General features: G+C 41.2%; 1 protein-coding gene across 2 annotated transcripts; it reads left to right on the forward strand.

Moving 5' to 3' along the window:
- The first annotated feature begins 12543 nt into the window (after positions 1-12543).
- On the forward strand, positions 12544-14229 carry LOC148104358 (uncharacterized). 2 transcript variants are annotated; one of them, XM_087837729.1, is made up of 6 exons: positions 12544-12592; positions 12744-13085; positions 13261-13302; positions 13400-13507; positions 13623-13657; positions 13902-14229. In XM_087837729.1, the coding sequence occupies exons 1-6, from the start codon at positions 12544-12546 to the stop codon at positions 14001-14003; spliced, it is 678 nt and encodes a 225-aa protein (XP_087693855.1). In that variant the 3' UTR covers positions 14004-14229. The 2 variants fall into 2 exon arrangements, with proteins under 2 accessions (XP_087693855.1, XP_087693856.1); XM_087837730.1 differs by having other exon boundaries at positions 12750-13085.
- Positions 14230-16238: the final 2009 nt, after the last annotated feature.

The following is a 16238-nucleotide window of genomic DNA, read 5'->3' on the forward strand; positions in this document are numbered from 1 at the left end:
TTTCACATCTCTCTTTCAGCTGTTTAGGTCAACTGTTTTAATGCATTTGAAAAGGGTAACATGCTTTTAGAGGAAAAAACACTGATCCAGTAAGAGGCTCTACTCTGAAGGCCAGACTGGTTTCATTTGACAGAAAGCAGCAAAAACTAAGTTTGGCCTCTTTGAGTCTTTTAAATTGTTCCTCATACTCAATGAGCTTGTAAAGGTTAATCATCTTATTTAGAGAGGATTACAGCAAGTATGTGTCAGACTGGGTAAGTCATGTGATGTGAAACAAATTGACTAAGAACCAAAATCAAACTGATTTTCAGATATTTATTGAACGATTGTTGAAGCCTTTGCAAAGACATCAATACTGCATGAACAGTCTTATCAAAAGGATTGGCCAAAAAGCAAAATTATAACAGCTCCTTTATACTTTATACTGGGCATAAAGGATCTTTCTTTTCCATAGTTGGGAATTCTTACCATCATGCTGATACTGGTGGTGGATTTCCACAGGTACAGACCCACCACACCAACACCAGTGAACATCTGGGGAACTGACTGTGGGATAGTGGACTGATGCTCATTACAGGAATGGTCAGAGCTGACTCTACCTGCTCAGGAAGCTTTTGGAGTGCAGCAGGTGCTCCTGAAGACCTTTTCTGACTATGTGGTGGCATCAGCCATCTTCTATGGTATCTGTTGAAACAGCAGCTTATCTGCAGCTGAGAGGAAGTGGTTGGATAAGGTCATCAGGAAGGCCAGCTCTGTCATGCCCATTGACTCAGTGCTGGTGGTAGGAGACAGAAGACTGGCAATTAAATCATCAATGTCTGCACTACATGCATGAATCTGTTGGAGACCTGGAGAGCTCCCAGCAAACACATGACAGGGGGAGATGAACCAATCAGTCACATTTATCTCTGAAGGAGCAAATACACCCTGTGGGGGTTCAAAGCATATTGGAGGCCTCGCAAAATCACTTGTGGGGATGAAATGACCACAGAGTCCAGGAATTTAAAACGATGAGTGAAAATTTCTGTGGTTGACATGACGAACTCACAGCAGTAATTGTTATTATTATTAGGGTTGACCATTATAAGTAGGTCTAACTGCCATACAGAAAATTCACTAAGAATTTATTAGTGAAGTAGTTGTGAGATTCAAATAGTGTAGGCACAAATTTATTTGGATAAAATTTAGGACTAGAGAAGAAGCTGAAACTCTCAGGAAGAAAGCACCTTGAGTGAGTCTTCAAGCCTTTCCAGCATTTGTGTTTATGTGGATGAAAATGATCACGAATCACAGAAAACACAACACAACTGAAAAACCTCTCAGGTCACACCATCCTAAACAGGTATTGTCTGTGTTTAGCTGCTGATACCTGGTGACAGAGTTTCCCCCCGTGTGTCACTTAGTTGGAGCTTGATAAGCTCTTGTTGGGGCACTTTTTCACCCAACACTCTTACTTTTGTTCCAACGCAGCTGTAGATTGAAAGGCCAAAGCGCGTTGATCACCCTTGTTGTCTTCCTTAGCATCAGTGTGAAAATCTTTAAAACTCTGAGTAAGTTTTGTGGTTCTGGAATCCTCTTGTTATTGCTGGCATGAATCTTAAGCCGTGCAACTTTGACTTTAACCTCAGTCTGGGTTCACAGAAGTATCTGGAATCATCTTTGAAGAACGCTTATCACTTTTCTGGTTTGTAAGGGTGTGGGGTTTTTTATGCACATTGTGCCTTAACCTACTGTTTCAAAACTAGTGAAATGGACTGATTCTTATATAGCGCTTTTCTACTCTCTCGGAGTACTCAAAGCGCTCTATACAACACGCCACATTCACCCAATCACACCCATTCTCACAAGCACTTTATCTACACTTAGTGCTATCTAACTACATTCACACACATTCATACTCCGATGGACGCATCGGAGAGCAACTTGGGGTTAGTATCTTGCCCAAGGATATTTGACATGCAGACTGGAGGAGCCAAGGATCGAACCACCAACCTTCCGATCAGTAGGTGACCTGCTCTACCTCCTGAGCTACAGCCACCCTGAGCTTATCTGGAATTTGCCACTTTGAAAGGGTTTCTTTGAGCAAGGTTTTTGCTTCTGCACCTGCATCTTATTTGCAAGAAAGGAAATCTGCTGCTTATTTTGAGAACATGTCAGCAAACACCGAGCATTATTTTTTACGTTCACATGGCCTGAGATCAATGTTAAAGTCCATGTGTTGATGATAAAAAGGCTTATCTGGGTGTGGATGTGCTGCCTGTAGCCTTTGAATGCCTCTGCTTGTATTATTACTGCACAAATCATACAAGAGTTAAAAGATTATTGAAAGGGTAATTACAGAATCTCTTTGTAAACCACTGTTGCTGTATTTGTTGTAAAATCCCTCCTTTTAATACATGGTTCTTTCCACGTGTCAGTGTAGTATGATAAGAGCATCATCTCTATCTCATCGTGTCACATTAAGCTGGCTGGTGTTCTTCATGAGCCTTTGGTCAGTTCACTGCCCATGACTCTTGTGCTGTCTGGGTTCTGTTGATTCTCAGCAGGGGCCTTGGGCACTGGTCTTCCTGTATGTTTCAAGCTTGGCATGCTGATGGGATGCACTGCGATTTGGTCTTTGTTTTTGTTGGGGCCACCTGGGGTTTCTGGGCTCATCTGGGTTTTTGTTAACACTTTATGTGTTGGTGTTCAAACTCTAGTGATTTGAGAAGCCTTGATTCGTGTAACAAAACTATGACAGACCCGTCCACATGTTCATGCTTTTCAGAATCTCACAGACTTTATTAACGCTCAATGTTGCTGTTACAACACGGCAGCAGCTTTCCAGCTGCCAGCAGCGCATCTCGCCTGCCGCTGCATTGCAGACCACGCCCCGCCACATACTTCCATCATCCAACTGAGGCCGAGGAAAAGATCCAGGTGAACCTATTCCCTCCCCCTGCAAGCCAGAGATTGAATTGGCCCGGACCGTTGGCGCCCCCAGCTTCTGGCCCAGCAATGGGGAGGTGTCGTTCTTGGTGGCCGCCTGCGCATCCAGCGGTGCCGGTGTCGTAGGTTTGGGGCCACCCGCGTATCCAGTGGCAGCGGCGGCGCAGCAGCCTGACCTCAGGCTCAGGCCGAGCAGCCCTCTGTGGGACGTGGACCTCCATCTCCTCGCACAGCTCATCCACCGCTCTCAGCTGGAGCAGCCCCTCGCACGCCTCCTCCACCATCAGCTGGTCCAGTTCTTCATCTACCTCCGGCTGGAGCAGCTCCTCCTCCACCTCCGGCAGGCGTAGACCCTGACGCACCTCCACCTCCAGTGACTGCGTGGCAGGCCCCCGCCAGGCACAAGCCGCTGCCAGGCAGGTTTAAAGGAGGCAGCAGCAGGCTGCAAACTAACATCTTGTTGTTTCTACTGCTTCAGGCTGTATTTTCTGTCTTGGGTTGTAAGTTTCAGACCACAGTGGAGTGGGTGTGATTGGTTGTCCATGATGGAGAACCGTTTTTTCAGTTACCTTCTGTTCTTTGTAGGTTGCATTATTTGATTATTATTTGATGTATTCTTTAAAAAAATACAAGTACGATGGCCCATGAAGTAGTAAATCAAATGGAAGTTAAAACCCGACTTTGTCATATAACAGCATGTCTTTTGTTGTCATAAAAGTGTTGACTCAAGGACTCTTTGACTTTTACTGTCTTTCATGGTTCCCATGACAGATAGTAAATGTTTCTTAGGTCTCATCTGATATTTTGTTTAGGTTGCTTGTTCTTCTTAGTTTAAACATTTGTTTTTCTAGTTCTTAGTTTCGTCTTCATTTAATCTGCTCCCTTTTGTGCTCTGGTTGTTTTGGTGTCGTCTGTGTTCTCCCCAGCCCGTCATGTCTTTCACCCATGCCTGTTTCTTCCCCAAGTGTCAAGCCTGTGCGTCTTGGTCTGCGTGGTTCCTGTTTTATTTTGACAGGCGCTCATCCTGTGTTCAGTTTTGCTTCCTACTGTCCTGTTAGTTTGTTTATTTCCAGCTGTGTTCCCTGTTTTCCTTTGCTTATTGTCGTGTCATTCCTGTTGCAGTGTGTTTCCTTGTTCCCTTTGTTTCCATCGCTTATCCTTGTTTCTAGCTTTTTGTTTCCAGTTCTTAGTTTCTAGTTTTAGAGTTTTGTGTTTAGCTATGGTTTATAACTTCACAGCAATAAAACTCCCTTCTTTTGGGTCTACCCTTTGCCTGCCACACAGCCAACCCTGACAATATCAGCATTTTAAAAACAACCAGCTTTTTAATAATGCATGTTTTTAAAGCTGAGAAAAAATGAAACATCACTCTTCTTCTTCTTCTTCTTCTTCTTTAAAGTAAAGACAAAAAATAAATAAAAATCTTCCAAAAAGCCCTTTAAGACTATGGTAAATGTTAAATGGCCTGTATTTATATAGCGCTTTTACAAGTCCCTAAGGACCCCAAAGCGCTTTACATATCCAGTCATCCACCCATTCACGCACACAGTCACACACTGGTGATGGCAGCTACATCTAAACACGTGTGTCATGACTCTATGACCTAAACGCATTTAGCTTTGAAAGCAACACAAAACTCCTCCCTCTATCACATTTATCACACTGTGGCACCCTTCCTGGTGAACACACCATCTGCGGACATTGCAGGGCAGCAGTCATGTGCACGATGATGAACGTGATACAAGCTTTAGCTCTTTCTTGTTTCTGTAAGTTTGCTCTATTACTCTTTGACATCATTAGCTAATCTTTTATTGCATTTTCAACCTATAATAATTTAAACACATTTGCTTATTAGTAACTTTACACTCACAGGTGTAGCACCATGTAGAGCAATTAAACATCTCATTGTTTCCACAGTTTCAGGCTGGATTGCTGCCTCAGGTTCTCAGTTTCAGACCTCAGAGGTGCAGGCAGGTGAAAATGTGACTCTGCAGTGGCCCAGGATTTACACATATGACCTTCTTGTTCAGACTGGTCAATGGAACCACAGTCAACTCTATTGCTGTTAAGTCTACAAACGTTGTTAACTACAATGCTGAATTTCAACCTGGAAAATTTGAAATGACACAAAACACCTCTTATGTCGTTCTCAAAATCAAACAAGTGGATGTGTCTGACTCTGGGCTGTATTTCTGTGAATATTTCTCAGAAGGACGTCTAAATTTAAGCGTCATGCAATTAAAGGTTGGAGGTAAGATTATTGTAAAGTCTTTGACTCCTCATTCTTCGGTTGTTCCTCTTTTAATTTATATTACATATGCAATGTAATTATTGTGAACACTCTGTATACAAAGACTATGGTGGTTATAGATTAAGATAAATACATAAATAAGGACTAAAAAAAATCAAGGCTTTATTTTTGAATAGGCCCCGATGAGCCTCAGGATGACATGGACTTCATCTCTAAACGTAAGTCAACATTTCTTTTATTGTGCAGATGATTAGAAACATTTGAATGTGTAATAAATTTCAGCCGTGTTGCTTTTTACCTTTATTGTAGTATTAGAGGCTTACGAAGTAGCGTCACCCTGGGTGACAACAGACAGACCACCCTGGGTGGTCTGTCTGTTGTCCTCTTAATGGTCAACATTGGTCTGGTTGTTCAACTCGGGAAATCAGGTACTTTTTACTTCAACTCTGTGTTTCTCATATTTGGTCAAACGTCAACTATATGAAAAAATACAAATGTTGCCACAAAGGCTTTTAATGTCACTGTATTGTTCACTTAATTGATGATCATGTCTTTGAATTATCAGCTAAAGAACATGAAAATAAGAATCCAGAACAATTTGAGGTGGGAGCCTTTTTATACAGTATGCTGTAATGTTGGAATATTTTGATGCTTGCAGCTTTAAGCCAGTTCAGTTATTTTATTTCTTTACTTTTAATTACAGAGTCTGGACCCTGGCACCCTGAAGGATCCAGCACTGCAATCAGCAGTAAAAAGACGCAGGAGGCCTGCAGCAGAAACTCGTGTTATTTATACTACCAACAGATAAAATCATTTCCCTGTTTTACTGGTGTTCGTGCTGCTTCTTGTTTTTATTTCTATTTCCTGTCTACTTTCAGCTACATATTCACACCATCAGCCCCTATTTGTTTTGTTTGCTACATAGACTGCCTGCCACTGTATGCAGGAAGCTGCTGTACACTGTCCTTTAACATATATGATCAGACACTTTTTTTCAGTATGTGATTCTAGATTTTTTGTTGCGTTTACCTCAACCTCAAACCAGTAGGAGACAGAGAGCCTGCAGCTGAGAGAGAAGTAAAGTTCATGTTGCTTAAGCTGCCAGCAAATAGTAATGTGATAGTAAAGTTTTAAAAGAAGCTGTGAAACCTCATCTACTTATTTTGATTACATACAGTGTTGGGGAGTAACGGGATACATGTACCGCCGTTACGTGTTTAAAATACAAAATATGAGTAACTGTATTCCGTTACAGTTACCGTTTAAAAAGCTGGTATTTAGAATACAGTTACTTTGTTGAAATAAATGGATTACACGGCGGTATTTTCCTGTTTCATATTGTGGCGGGTCAGGACTGTTTGGGTTTTGTTTGACAGCCACGTTCTGTTGTTCCAGGCGGCAGCGTTACGGTTGCCATATTTACAGGGCGACGCGCTTTCTCTGCGACTGTGTGCTTCCTGGGTGAGAGAGCGCCATTTTGTTGTTGTTGTGCTAAGCTAGGCCGAGCAGTTTGGTAACAGCAGTGTGTTTCTGTTGGAAAATAAACGGCTGTGCTCCCTGGCAACTCAGGGTAGCAAGACCAAACGACACCTCTGTCTCCTCCTTGTCTGAGCTTGCCACAGTATGTTTGGCTTGTTTTCTCCGAAGCAATAAGTTCTGTTGGAGCAGCCTTTCAACGCCTCTCTCTGTCTCTCGCCTCACAAGCAAAGTTGACGCAGACAACAAAGTAAAGCTGTTTTTCGGCTACGAACCCGACGTATTAGCCAGAGGTCCCTTTACTACGGTTCGGAGCCGCAGACCTTCAGTAATAGTAATAAATAATAATGGATTGGATTTATATAGCGCTTTTCAAGGCACCCAAAGCGCTTTACAATGCCACTATTCATGCACTCTCGCATTCACACACTGGTGGAGGCAAGCTACGGTTGTAGCCACAGCTGCCCTGGGGCAGACTGACAGAAGCAAGTCTGCCATATTGCGCCATCGGCCCCTCTGGCCAACACCAGTAGGCAGTAGGGTAAAGTGTCTTGCCCAAGGACACAACTACCAGGACAGAGAGCCCGGGGATCGAACCGGCGACCTTCCGGTTACAGATGTGCTTCCCAACCCCCTGAGCCACGGTCACCCGCACAAAGCAATAGTACATTCATGTAGTTGTAAAAAGCATGATAATATATTAAGTAATCCAAAGTATTCAGAATACATTACAAAATACATTTTGGGGCATGTATTCTGTAATCTGTAGTGGAATACATTTTAAAAGTAACCTTCCCAACACTGATTACATAATGTCAGACTTTGCGGATTTGTAGAAAAATAATTACAATTATTTAATGAAAGTGATTAAAACTGCAGCCATGCACCCTTTGAAGACAAATAAATGGACAAAGTCTGCACCACAGGAAGATTTCAGCACTAACAACAAATATGAAATGACTTCATTAATTCAAATACTAAGAGACACGTTATTTACAAAACTCTCGTCTTGCTGGTGTAACCGGTGTGTTTCTGTGTTGTGTCTGACAAAGAAGGGTAAAAAAAAGAAAGACCTCTAAGTAAACAACTTACTCGCTCCAGCTCCTCCCCCACAGGGGAATTGTAGAAAAAGGGGAGGGGCCAAAGGGACGGATACTGTATTCATAGGGTTGCACCAAAGAAGAAGAAGAACAATGAGGAGGGGCTCTAACTGATAATGAATATAACTAAAGGCTTGAAGGTCCTAACAGTCAGGTATAAAGAACACATTTTGTGTAATTATAACAATATGTAATCTATGACTGGGCTACACTGGTCTTATATGCAAAAACAAAAATAATTAAATCATTGGAGCTATGGTGTAAGATATGTTTCTCTGAAATTAATTCCATCAAGTTTTATATAAAACACAAACATGATTTTAGTTTGAATACACTGACATTAGTAATTGTTTCACAGTTTCTATTCTCTTGTATGAGAAAAGGGGAAGTTGTCTTTCCTGACATTTGAACAAACAGAAAGTTTGTAGCAACACTGTTTATCAAAAGCTTTTAGCATTGCAATGAAACCACACGCAAAAATAGCTGAACTGCTTTCACATAAAAGTTTCACATCTCTCTTTCAGCTGTTTAGGTCAACTGCTTTAGTGCATTTGAAAAGGGTAACATGCTTTTAGAGGAAAAAAACACTGATCCAGTAAGAGGCTCTACTCTGAAGGCCAGGCTGGTTTCATTTGACAGAAAGCAGCAAAAACTAAGTTTGGCCTCTTTGAGTCTTTTAAATTGTTCCTCATACTCAATGAGCTTGTAAAGGTTAATCATCATATTTAGAGAGGATTACTGCAAGTATGTGTCAGACTGGGTAAGTCATGTGATGTGAAACAAATTGACTAAGAACCAAAATCAAACTGATTTTCAGATATTTATTGAAAGATTGTTGAAGCCTTTGCAAAGACATCAATACTGCATGAACAGTCTTATCACAAGGATTGGCCAAAAAGCAAAATTATAACAGCTCCTTTATACTCATTGTGTGGATAGAGTGGGCATAAAGGATCTTTCCATGGTTGGGAATTCTTACCATCATGCTGATGCTGGTGGTGGATTTCCACAGGTGCAGACCCACCACACCGACACCAGTGAACATCTGGGGAGCTGACAGTGGGATAGTGGACTGATGCTCATTACAGGAAGGGTCAGATCAGACTCTACCTGCTCAGGAAGCTTTTGGAGTGCAGCAGGTGCTCCTGAAGACCTTTTCTGACTCTGTGTCGGCATCAGCCATCTTCTATGGTATCTGTTGAAACAGCAGCTTATCTGCAGCTGAGAGGAAGTGGTTGGATAAGCTCATCAGGAAGGCCAGCTCTGTCATGCCCATTGACTCAGTGCTGGTGGTAGGAGACAGAAGACTGGCAATTAAATCATCAATGTCTGCACTACATGCATGAATCTGTTGGAGACCTGGAGAGCTCCCAGCAAACACATGACAGGGGGAGATGAAACAATCAGTCACATTTATCTCTGAAGGAGTAAATACACCCTGTGGGGGTTCAAAGCATATTGGAGGCCTCGCAAAATCACTTGTGGGAATGAAATGACTGGAATTTAAGATGATGAGTGAAAATTTGTGTGGTTGATATGACAAATGAACTGACAGCAGTAATTTAGAGAAATTATTAGTGAAGTAGTTGTGAGATTCAAATAGTGTAAGCACAAATTTATTTGGATAAAATTTAGGACTAGAGAAGAAGCTGAAACTCTCAGGAAGAAAGCACCTTGAGTGATTCTTCAAGCCTTTCCAGCGTTTGTGTTTATGTGGATGTTGATCATATGTGAAAATGATCACGAATCACAGAAAACACAACACAACTGAAAAACCTCTCAGGTCACACCATCCTAAACAGGTATTGTCTGTGTTTAGCTGCTGATACCTGGTGACAGACTTTCCCCTCGCGTGTCACTTAGTTGGAGCTTGATAAGCTCTTGTTGGGGCACTTTTTCACCCATCACGTTTGTTCCAACGCAGCTATAGTTTGAAAGGGCAAAGCACGTTGATCAACCTTGTTGTCTTCCTCAGCATCAGTGTGCAAATCTTTAAAACTCTGAGTAAGTTTTGTGGTTCTGGAATCCTCTTGTTATTGCTGGCATGAATCTTAAGCGGTGCAACTTTGACTTTAACCTCAGTCTGGGTTCACAGAAGTATCTGGAATCGTCTTTGAAGATCTCTTATCACTTTTCTGGTTTCTAAGGGTGTGGGGTTTTTTTATGCACATTGTGCCTTAACCTACTGTTTCAAAACTAGTGCTGAGCTTATCTGGAATTCGCCACTTTGAAAGGGTTTCTTTGAGCAAGGTTTTTGCTACTGCACCTGCATCTTATTTGCAAGAAAGGAAATCTGCTGCTTATTTTGAGAACATGTCAGCAAACACCGAGCATTATTTTTTACGTTCACATGGACTGAGTTCAATGTCAAAGTCCATGTGTAGATGATAAAAAGGCTTATCTGGGTGTTGATGTGCTGCCTGTAGCCTTTGAATGCCTCTGCTTGTATTATTACTGCACAAATCATACAAGAGTTAAAAGATTATTGAAAGGGTAATTACAGAATCTCTTTGTAAACCACTGTTGCTGTATTTGTTGTAAAATCCCTCCTTTTAATACATGGTTCTTTCCATGTGTCAGTGTAGTATGATAAGAGCATCATCTCTATCTCATCGTGTCACATTAAGCTGGCTGGTGTTCTTCATGAGCCTTTGGTCAGTTCACTGCCCTTGACTCTTGTGCTGTCTGGGTTCTGTTGGTTCTCAGCAGGGGCCTTGGGCACTGGTCTTCCTGTATGTTTCAAGCTTGGCATGCTGATGGCATGTACTGCGATTTGGTCTTTGTTTTTGTTGGGGCCACCTGGGGTTTCTGGGCTCATCTAGGTTTTTGTTAACACTTTATGTGTTGGTGTTCAAACTGAACATTTTGATTTGAGAAGCCTTGATTCGTGTAACAAAACTATGACAGACCGGTCCACATGTTCATGATTTTCAGAATCTCACACGCTTTATTAACGCTCAATGTTGCTGTTACAACACGGCAGCAGCTTTCCAGCTGCCAGCAGCGCATCTCGCCTGCATACCTCCATCATCCAACTGAGGCCGAGGAAAACATCCAGGTGAACCTACTCCCTCCCCCTGCAAGCCAGAGATTGAATTGGCCCGGACCGTTGGCGCCCCCAGCTTCTGGCCCAGCAATGGGGAGGAGTCGTTCTTGGTGGCCGCCTGCGCATCTAGCGGTGCCAGTGTCGTAGGTTTGGGGCCACCCGCGTATCCAGTGGCGGCACAGCAGCATGACCTCAGGCTCAGGCCGAGCAGCCCTCTGTGGCACGTGGACCTCCATCTCCTCGCACAGCTCATCCACTGCTCTCAGCTGGAGCAGCCCCTCGCACGCCTCCTCCACCATCAGCTGGTCCAGTTCTTCATCTACCTCCGGCTGGAGCAGCTCCTCCTCCACCTCCGGCAGGCGTAGACCCTGACGCACCTCCACCTCCAGTGACTGCGTGGCAGGCCCCCGCCAGGCACAAGCCGCTGCCAGGCAGGTTTAAAGGAGGCAGCAGCAGGCTGCAAACTAACATCTTGTTGTTTCTACTGCTTCAGGCTGTATTTTCTGTCTTGGGTTGTAAGTTTCAGACCACAGTGGAGTGGGTGTGATTGGTTTTCCATGATGGAGAACCGTTTTTTCAGTTACCTTCTGTTCTTTGTAGGTTGCATTATTTGATTATTATTTGATGTAGTCTTAAAAAACAAAAATACAAGTACGATGGCCCATGAAGTAGTAAATCAAATGGAAGTTAAAACCCAACTTTGTCATATAACAGCATGTCTTTTGTTGTCATAAAAGTGTTGACTCAAGGACTCTTTGACTTTTACTATCTTTCATGGTTCCCATGACAGATATTAAATGTTTCTTAGGTCGCATTTGAACCTATGTTTAGGTTGCTTGTTCTTCTTAGTTTAAACATTTGTTTTTCTAGTTCTTAGTTTCTTCTTCATTTAATCTGCTCCCCTTTGTGCTCTGGTTGTTTTGGTGTCGTCTGTGTTCTCCCCAGCCCGTCATGTCTATCACCCATGCCTGTTTCTTCCCCAAGTGTCAAGCCTGTGCGTCTTGGTCTGCGTGGTTCCTGTTGACAGGCTCATTTTATTTTGACAGGCGCTCATCCTGTGTTCAGTTTTGCTTCCTACTGTCCAGTTAGTTTGTTTATTTCCAGCTGTGTTCCCTGTTTTCCTTTGCTTATTGTCGTGTCATTCCTGTTGCAGTGTGTTTCCTTGTTCCCTTTGTTTCCATCGCTTATCCTTGTTTCTAGCTTTTTGTTTCCAGTTCTTAGTTTCTAGTTTTAGAGTTTTGTGTTTAGCTATCGTTTATAACTTTACAGCAATAAAACTCCCTTCTTTTGGGTCTACCCTTTGCCTGCCACACAGCCAACCCTGACACTATCAGCATTTTAACAACAACCAGCTTTTTAATAATGCATGTTTTTAAAGCTGAGAAAAAATGAAACATCACTCTTCCTCTTCTTCTTCTTTAAAGTAAAGACAAAAAATAAATAAAATTCTTGCAAAAAGCCCTTTAAGACCGTGGTAAATGGTAATTGGCCTGTATTTATATAGCGCTTTTACTAGTCCCTAAGGACCCCAAAGCGCTTTACATATCCAGTCATCCACCCATTCACGCACACAGTCACACACTGGTGATGGCAGCTACATCTAAACACGTGTGTCATGACTCTATGACCTAAACGCATTTAGCTTTGAAAGCAACACAAAACTCCTCCCTCTATCACATTTATCACACTGTGGCACCCTTCCTGGTGAACACACCATCTGCGGACATTGCAGGGCAGCAGTCATGTGCACGATGATGAACGTGATACAAGCTTTAGCTCTTTCTTGTTTCTGTAAGTTTGCTCTATTACTATTTGACATCATTAGCTAATCTTTTATTGCATTTTTAACCTATAATAATTTAAACACATTTGCTTATTAGTAACTTTACACTCACAGGTGTAGCACCATGTAGAGCAATTAAACATCTCATTGTTTACACTGTTTCAGGCTGGATTGCTGCCTCAGGTTCTGAGTTTCAGACCTTAGAGGTGCAGGCAGGTGAAGATGTCACTCTGAAGTGGCCCAGGATTTACAAATATGACGTTATGACCTTCTTGTTCAGACTGGTCAACGGAACCACAGTCAACTCTATTGTTGTTAAGTCTAATAACGTTGTTAACTACAATGCTGAATTTCAACCTGGAAAATTTAACATGACACAAACAACCTCTGATGTCTTTCTCGAAATCAAACAAGTGGATGTGTCTGACTCTGGGCTGTATTTCTGTGGATATTTCTCAGAGGCACATCTAAATTTAAGCGTCATGCAATTAAAAGTTGGAGGTAAGATTATTGTAAAGTCTTTGTCTCCTCATTCTTTGGTTATTACTCTTTTAATTTATATTACATATGCAATGTAATTATTGTCAACACTCTGTATACAAAGACTATGGTGGTTATAGATTAAGATAAATACATAAATAAGGACTAAAAAAATCAAGGCTTTATTTTTGAATAGGCACCGATGAGCCTCAGGATGACATGGACTTCATCTCTCAACGTAAGTCAACATTTCTTTTATTGCGCAGATGATTAAAAACACATGAATGTGAAATAAATTTCAGCCGTGTTGCTTTTTACCTTTATTTTTGTATTAGAGGCTCACGAAGTAGCAAAGCTGACGAGCATCACCCTGGGTGGTCTGTCTGTTTTCCTCTTAATGGTCATCATTGGTCTGGTTGTTCAAAACAGGAAACTTCAGATGGGTACTTTTTACAGCTACAAAATCGCTCTTATAATCTTTACTCTTCACAAATGTATAATTGGTTTATGTAATAGAATAACACTAATTTGTGATTTGATTTGTTTTTTGTGGATCAGCAAATAAAGAAGAACAGAATCTGGACCACAGCACGGTGAGTCAATCTAAAAATGTACTTTTATACTCTGATTAGCAGCGCTTAAACAAAATGTGCCTTTAAAGCATTACAGTGCAAATTACATATCGAGATTTTTAGTTTGTATGTTGCAAGTATCTGTTGAGTAATTGTCTCCTTTCCTTTAGAAATGTTACATACACACTTCATTCTTATTGCTTACATTTGTCTATAATTATAATTAATATGTTTATAATACTCATATTAAATGTGCTTTTCACAGAATCATGGATCTGATGAGGTGAACTATGCTGCAGTGACAGTTCGACCAAAACCAAAAAGAAGAGAGATCGAGCCGAATGTGATCTATGCTTCCACCAGATAGAATCAGCAGGTGACTTGAACTGCCTGATGATGTTATCATGACTTATTGGGGAAATGAAACACTCTTGTTAAGAAAAAAAAAATACTTTGCTGTGGTGAACCAATGCTTACTGAATTTTTGTATGTGTTTTCCTGTTAATTCTGAGTTCTTACTTTGTCCATCAAAGTCTATTTAGCCAAACAAACATGTAACGTGATTGTTAATCAAATGGAAATCTGCACACGACCTCAACAGAAACAGTCGATACTTGCTGACTACAAATGTTCTTGAAAAATAAAGACCACATTCATGTGGCACATGGATATAACTGTGACTGGATACTGTATGTATTATCTTATGCTCTTATATGTCTTGATCAAAAGACAAAACAACACAAAATTATACTTCCTCTTCCTGCAAAAGACCTGTTTTTTATTACTGCTGACTTCACACTTATATGAAATATTTCCTCTGGTTGAAACCTTGCTATCTATGCAGATAAAATCAGCTGAGTTTTCTCAGCTTGTCCTTGCTGTTGGTGACTTAGCAAGAGTTCTGGCAGCTTCATTTTTGTTTACCGAAAATTAGCCTCAAGATCAATAAATTGGTGATGGGTTCAGTTGAACTATTTAACTTATTGTATTATCAATCATAAAAAACTGAACACTGGTTATGATTATTCATATCAGATTCATGGCTCTGATGGCCCAAAATATGCTGCAGCGACATTTCGACCAAATGCAAAAAGAAGAGCGATCGAGACAGACACGATCTATGCTGCCACCAGACGGACTCACTATGTAACTGGAAATGATGCTGTATCATATTAATGATATGATGCAGCAATTCTAACTCTGCAGTGAAGAAACAATGCTACTGTAATTGTACATTTGTATGTTCTGTTTTATTAATTCTTATATATTTACTTGCTCATTTAAAATCTTTGTCGCCAAACAAACATGATGCTAAATGTCTTGAACAAACACAACATATATAAATACAATAGAGTCCAGTTAATATAAATACATCTGAAACTCTTTCATCAGACGATACAACATAAGGTCTCATATATCTGTCAAGGCTCGCGGGGCAAGCTGTGTGGAATTATTAAAGGACCCAAGATGCAGGCACGTCTGATGTGAGGGAGCTTTATTAATGGAGGTTGAAAATACAAAAAGGCAAGGGTGGCGAAAAACAGAACTGAGCCTGGACCCAAATTGGGAAAACTACACATTAAACAAACCTGAAACCTAGAGACACAAATGGAGATGCAAGGAGACGTAGACAGATGCAGGGAACCGACTCCGGATGACGGAGGGGGATAACGCAGACGACCCAGCAACTAAAGGACGCAGACACAAGGCTTAAATACACAGAGTGTATACACAGAGGGAATGAGACACAGAAGGAGGGCACAGTTGGGAGTAATCAGACATGACAGGACAGGAGGTAACGTAAACACACTGACATCAGACACAGACCTTCAAAGTAAAACAGGAAACACACACACGCAAAGACACAGACTCAGAGACGCTTAACACAGAGACCTGACTACACTAGAGGGGACACACAGGCAGGAATGACACAAAACATAGGGAGCACAGAATAAACACTGGGAAACCAAAACATCAACAGTCATGATTCATAATAAAATCAAAAGTAAAAGTACAAAAAACAAAAACACTTGGTCTCCGACCCAGGACCGTGACAATATCACCCTTGTTGCATATTGCTTTTATATTCATTTGTACATAACATTGATTCCTGCTGCAAAATAACAGCACAATCCTGAAGTGTTCATTAGTGGTCATTGCTTTCCAACAGTCATTCATTATAAAGTGTTTCATCTTTATAACAACTTTACTCTCCTTAAGCTTGAGTAACTTTTTGTCATGAATTATTCTCAAATGTGTAAATTCTCCAGTGCTATTTAGGAATTGTTTATGCTTCTTTTGGTTAGTTGAAACTAAACTGTTTGTTGCTTCTGCTTGTTTCAGACTGTACATGTGTGTCAGCTCCATGTGGACAACAAACTGAAGCGCTCAAGAAATCAGTACAAACACACAAACTGTTTGTGTGTAGTTTGTCACAGTGTATCTGCTTGTAAAAGGTACAGCTGCTGCGTTTCCCAGGGAGAGAAAAAAGTGTGAGATCATTTTACTCAGAGATGGTTCTTATATAGCGCTTTTCTACTCTGAGAACAAGTGCTTTGTACAAATTGCTTCATTCACACATTCAAAAAAGCACTTTTTTATA

The sequence above is a fragment of the Neolamprologus brichardi genome, chromosome 3 (assembly GCF_056152115.1).
Source record: "Neolamprologus brichardi isolate AB-2024 chromosome 3, ASM5615211v1, whole genome shotgun sequence".
Lineage (NCBI taxonomy): Eukaryota > Metazoa > Chordata > Actinopteri > Cichliformes > Cichlidae > Neolamprologus > Neolamprologus brichardi.

Bases quoted from the DNA above. Each gene is read 5' to 3' on its own strand.
- LOC148104358 (XM_087837729.1), top strand. From the start codon at position 12,544: ATGTGCACGATGATGAACGTGATACAAGCTTTAGCTCTTTCTTGTTTC. The intron at 13,303-13,399 runs GTAAGTCAACAT...TTTTTGTATTAG, and splicing joins CATGGACTTCATCTCTCAAC to AGGCTCACGAAGTAGCAAAG. The intron at 13,508-13,622 runs GTACTTTTTACA...TTTGTGGATCAG, and splicing joins AAACAGGAAACTTCAGATGG to CAAATAAAGAAGAACAGAAT.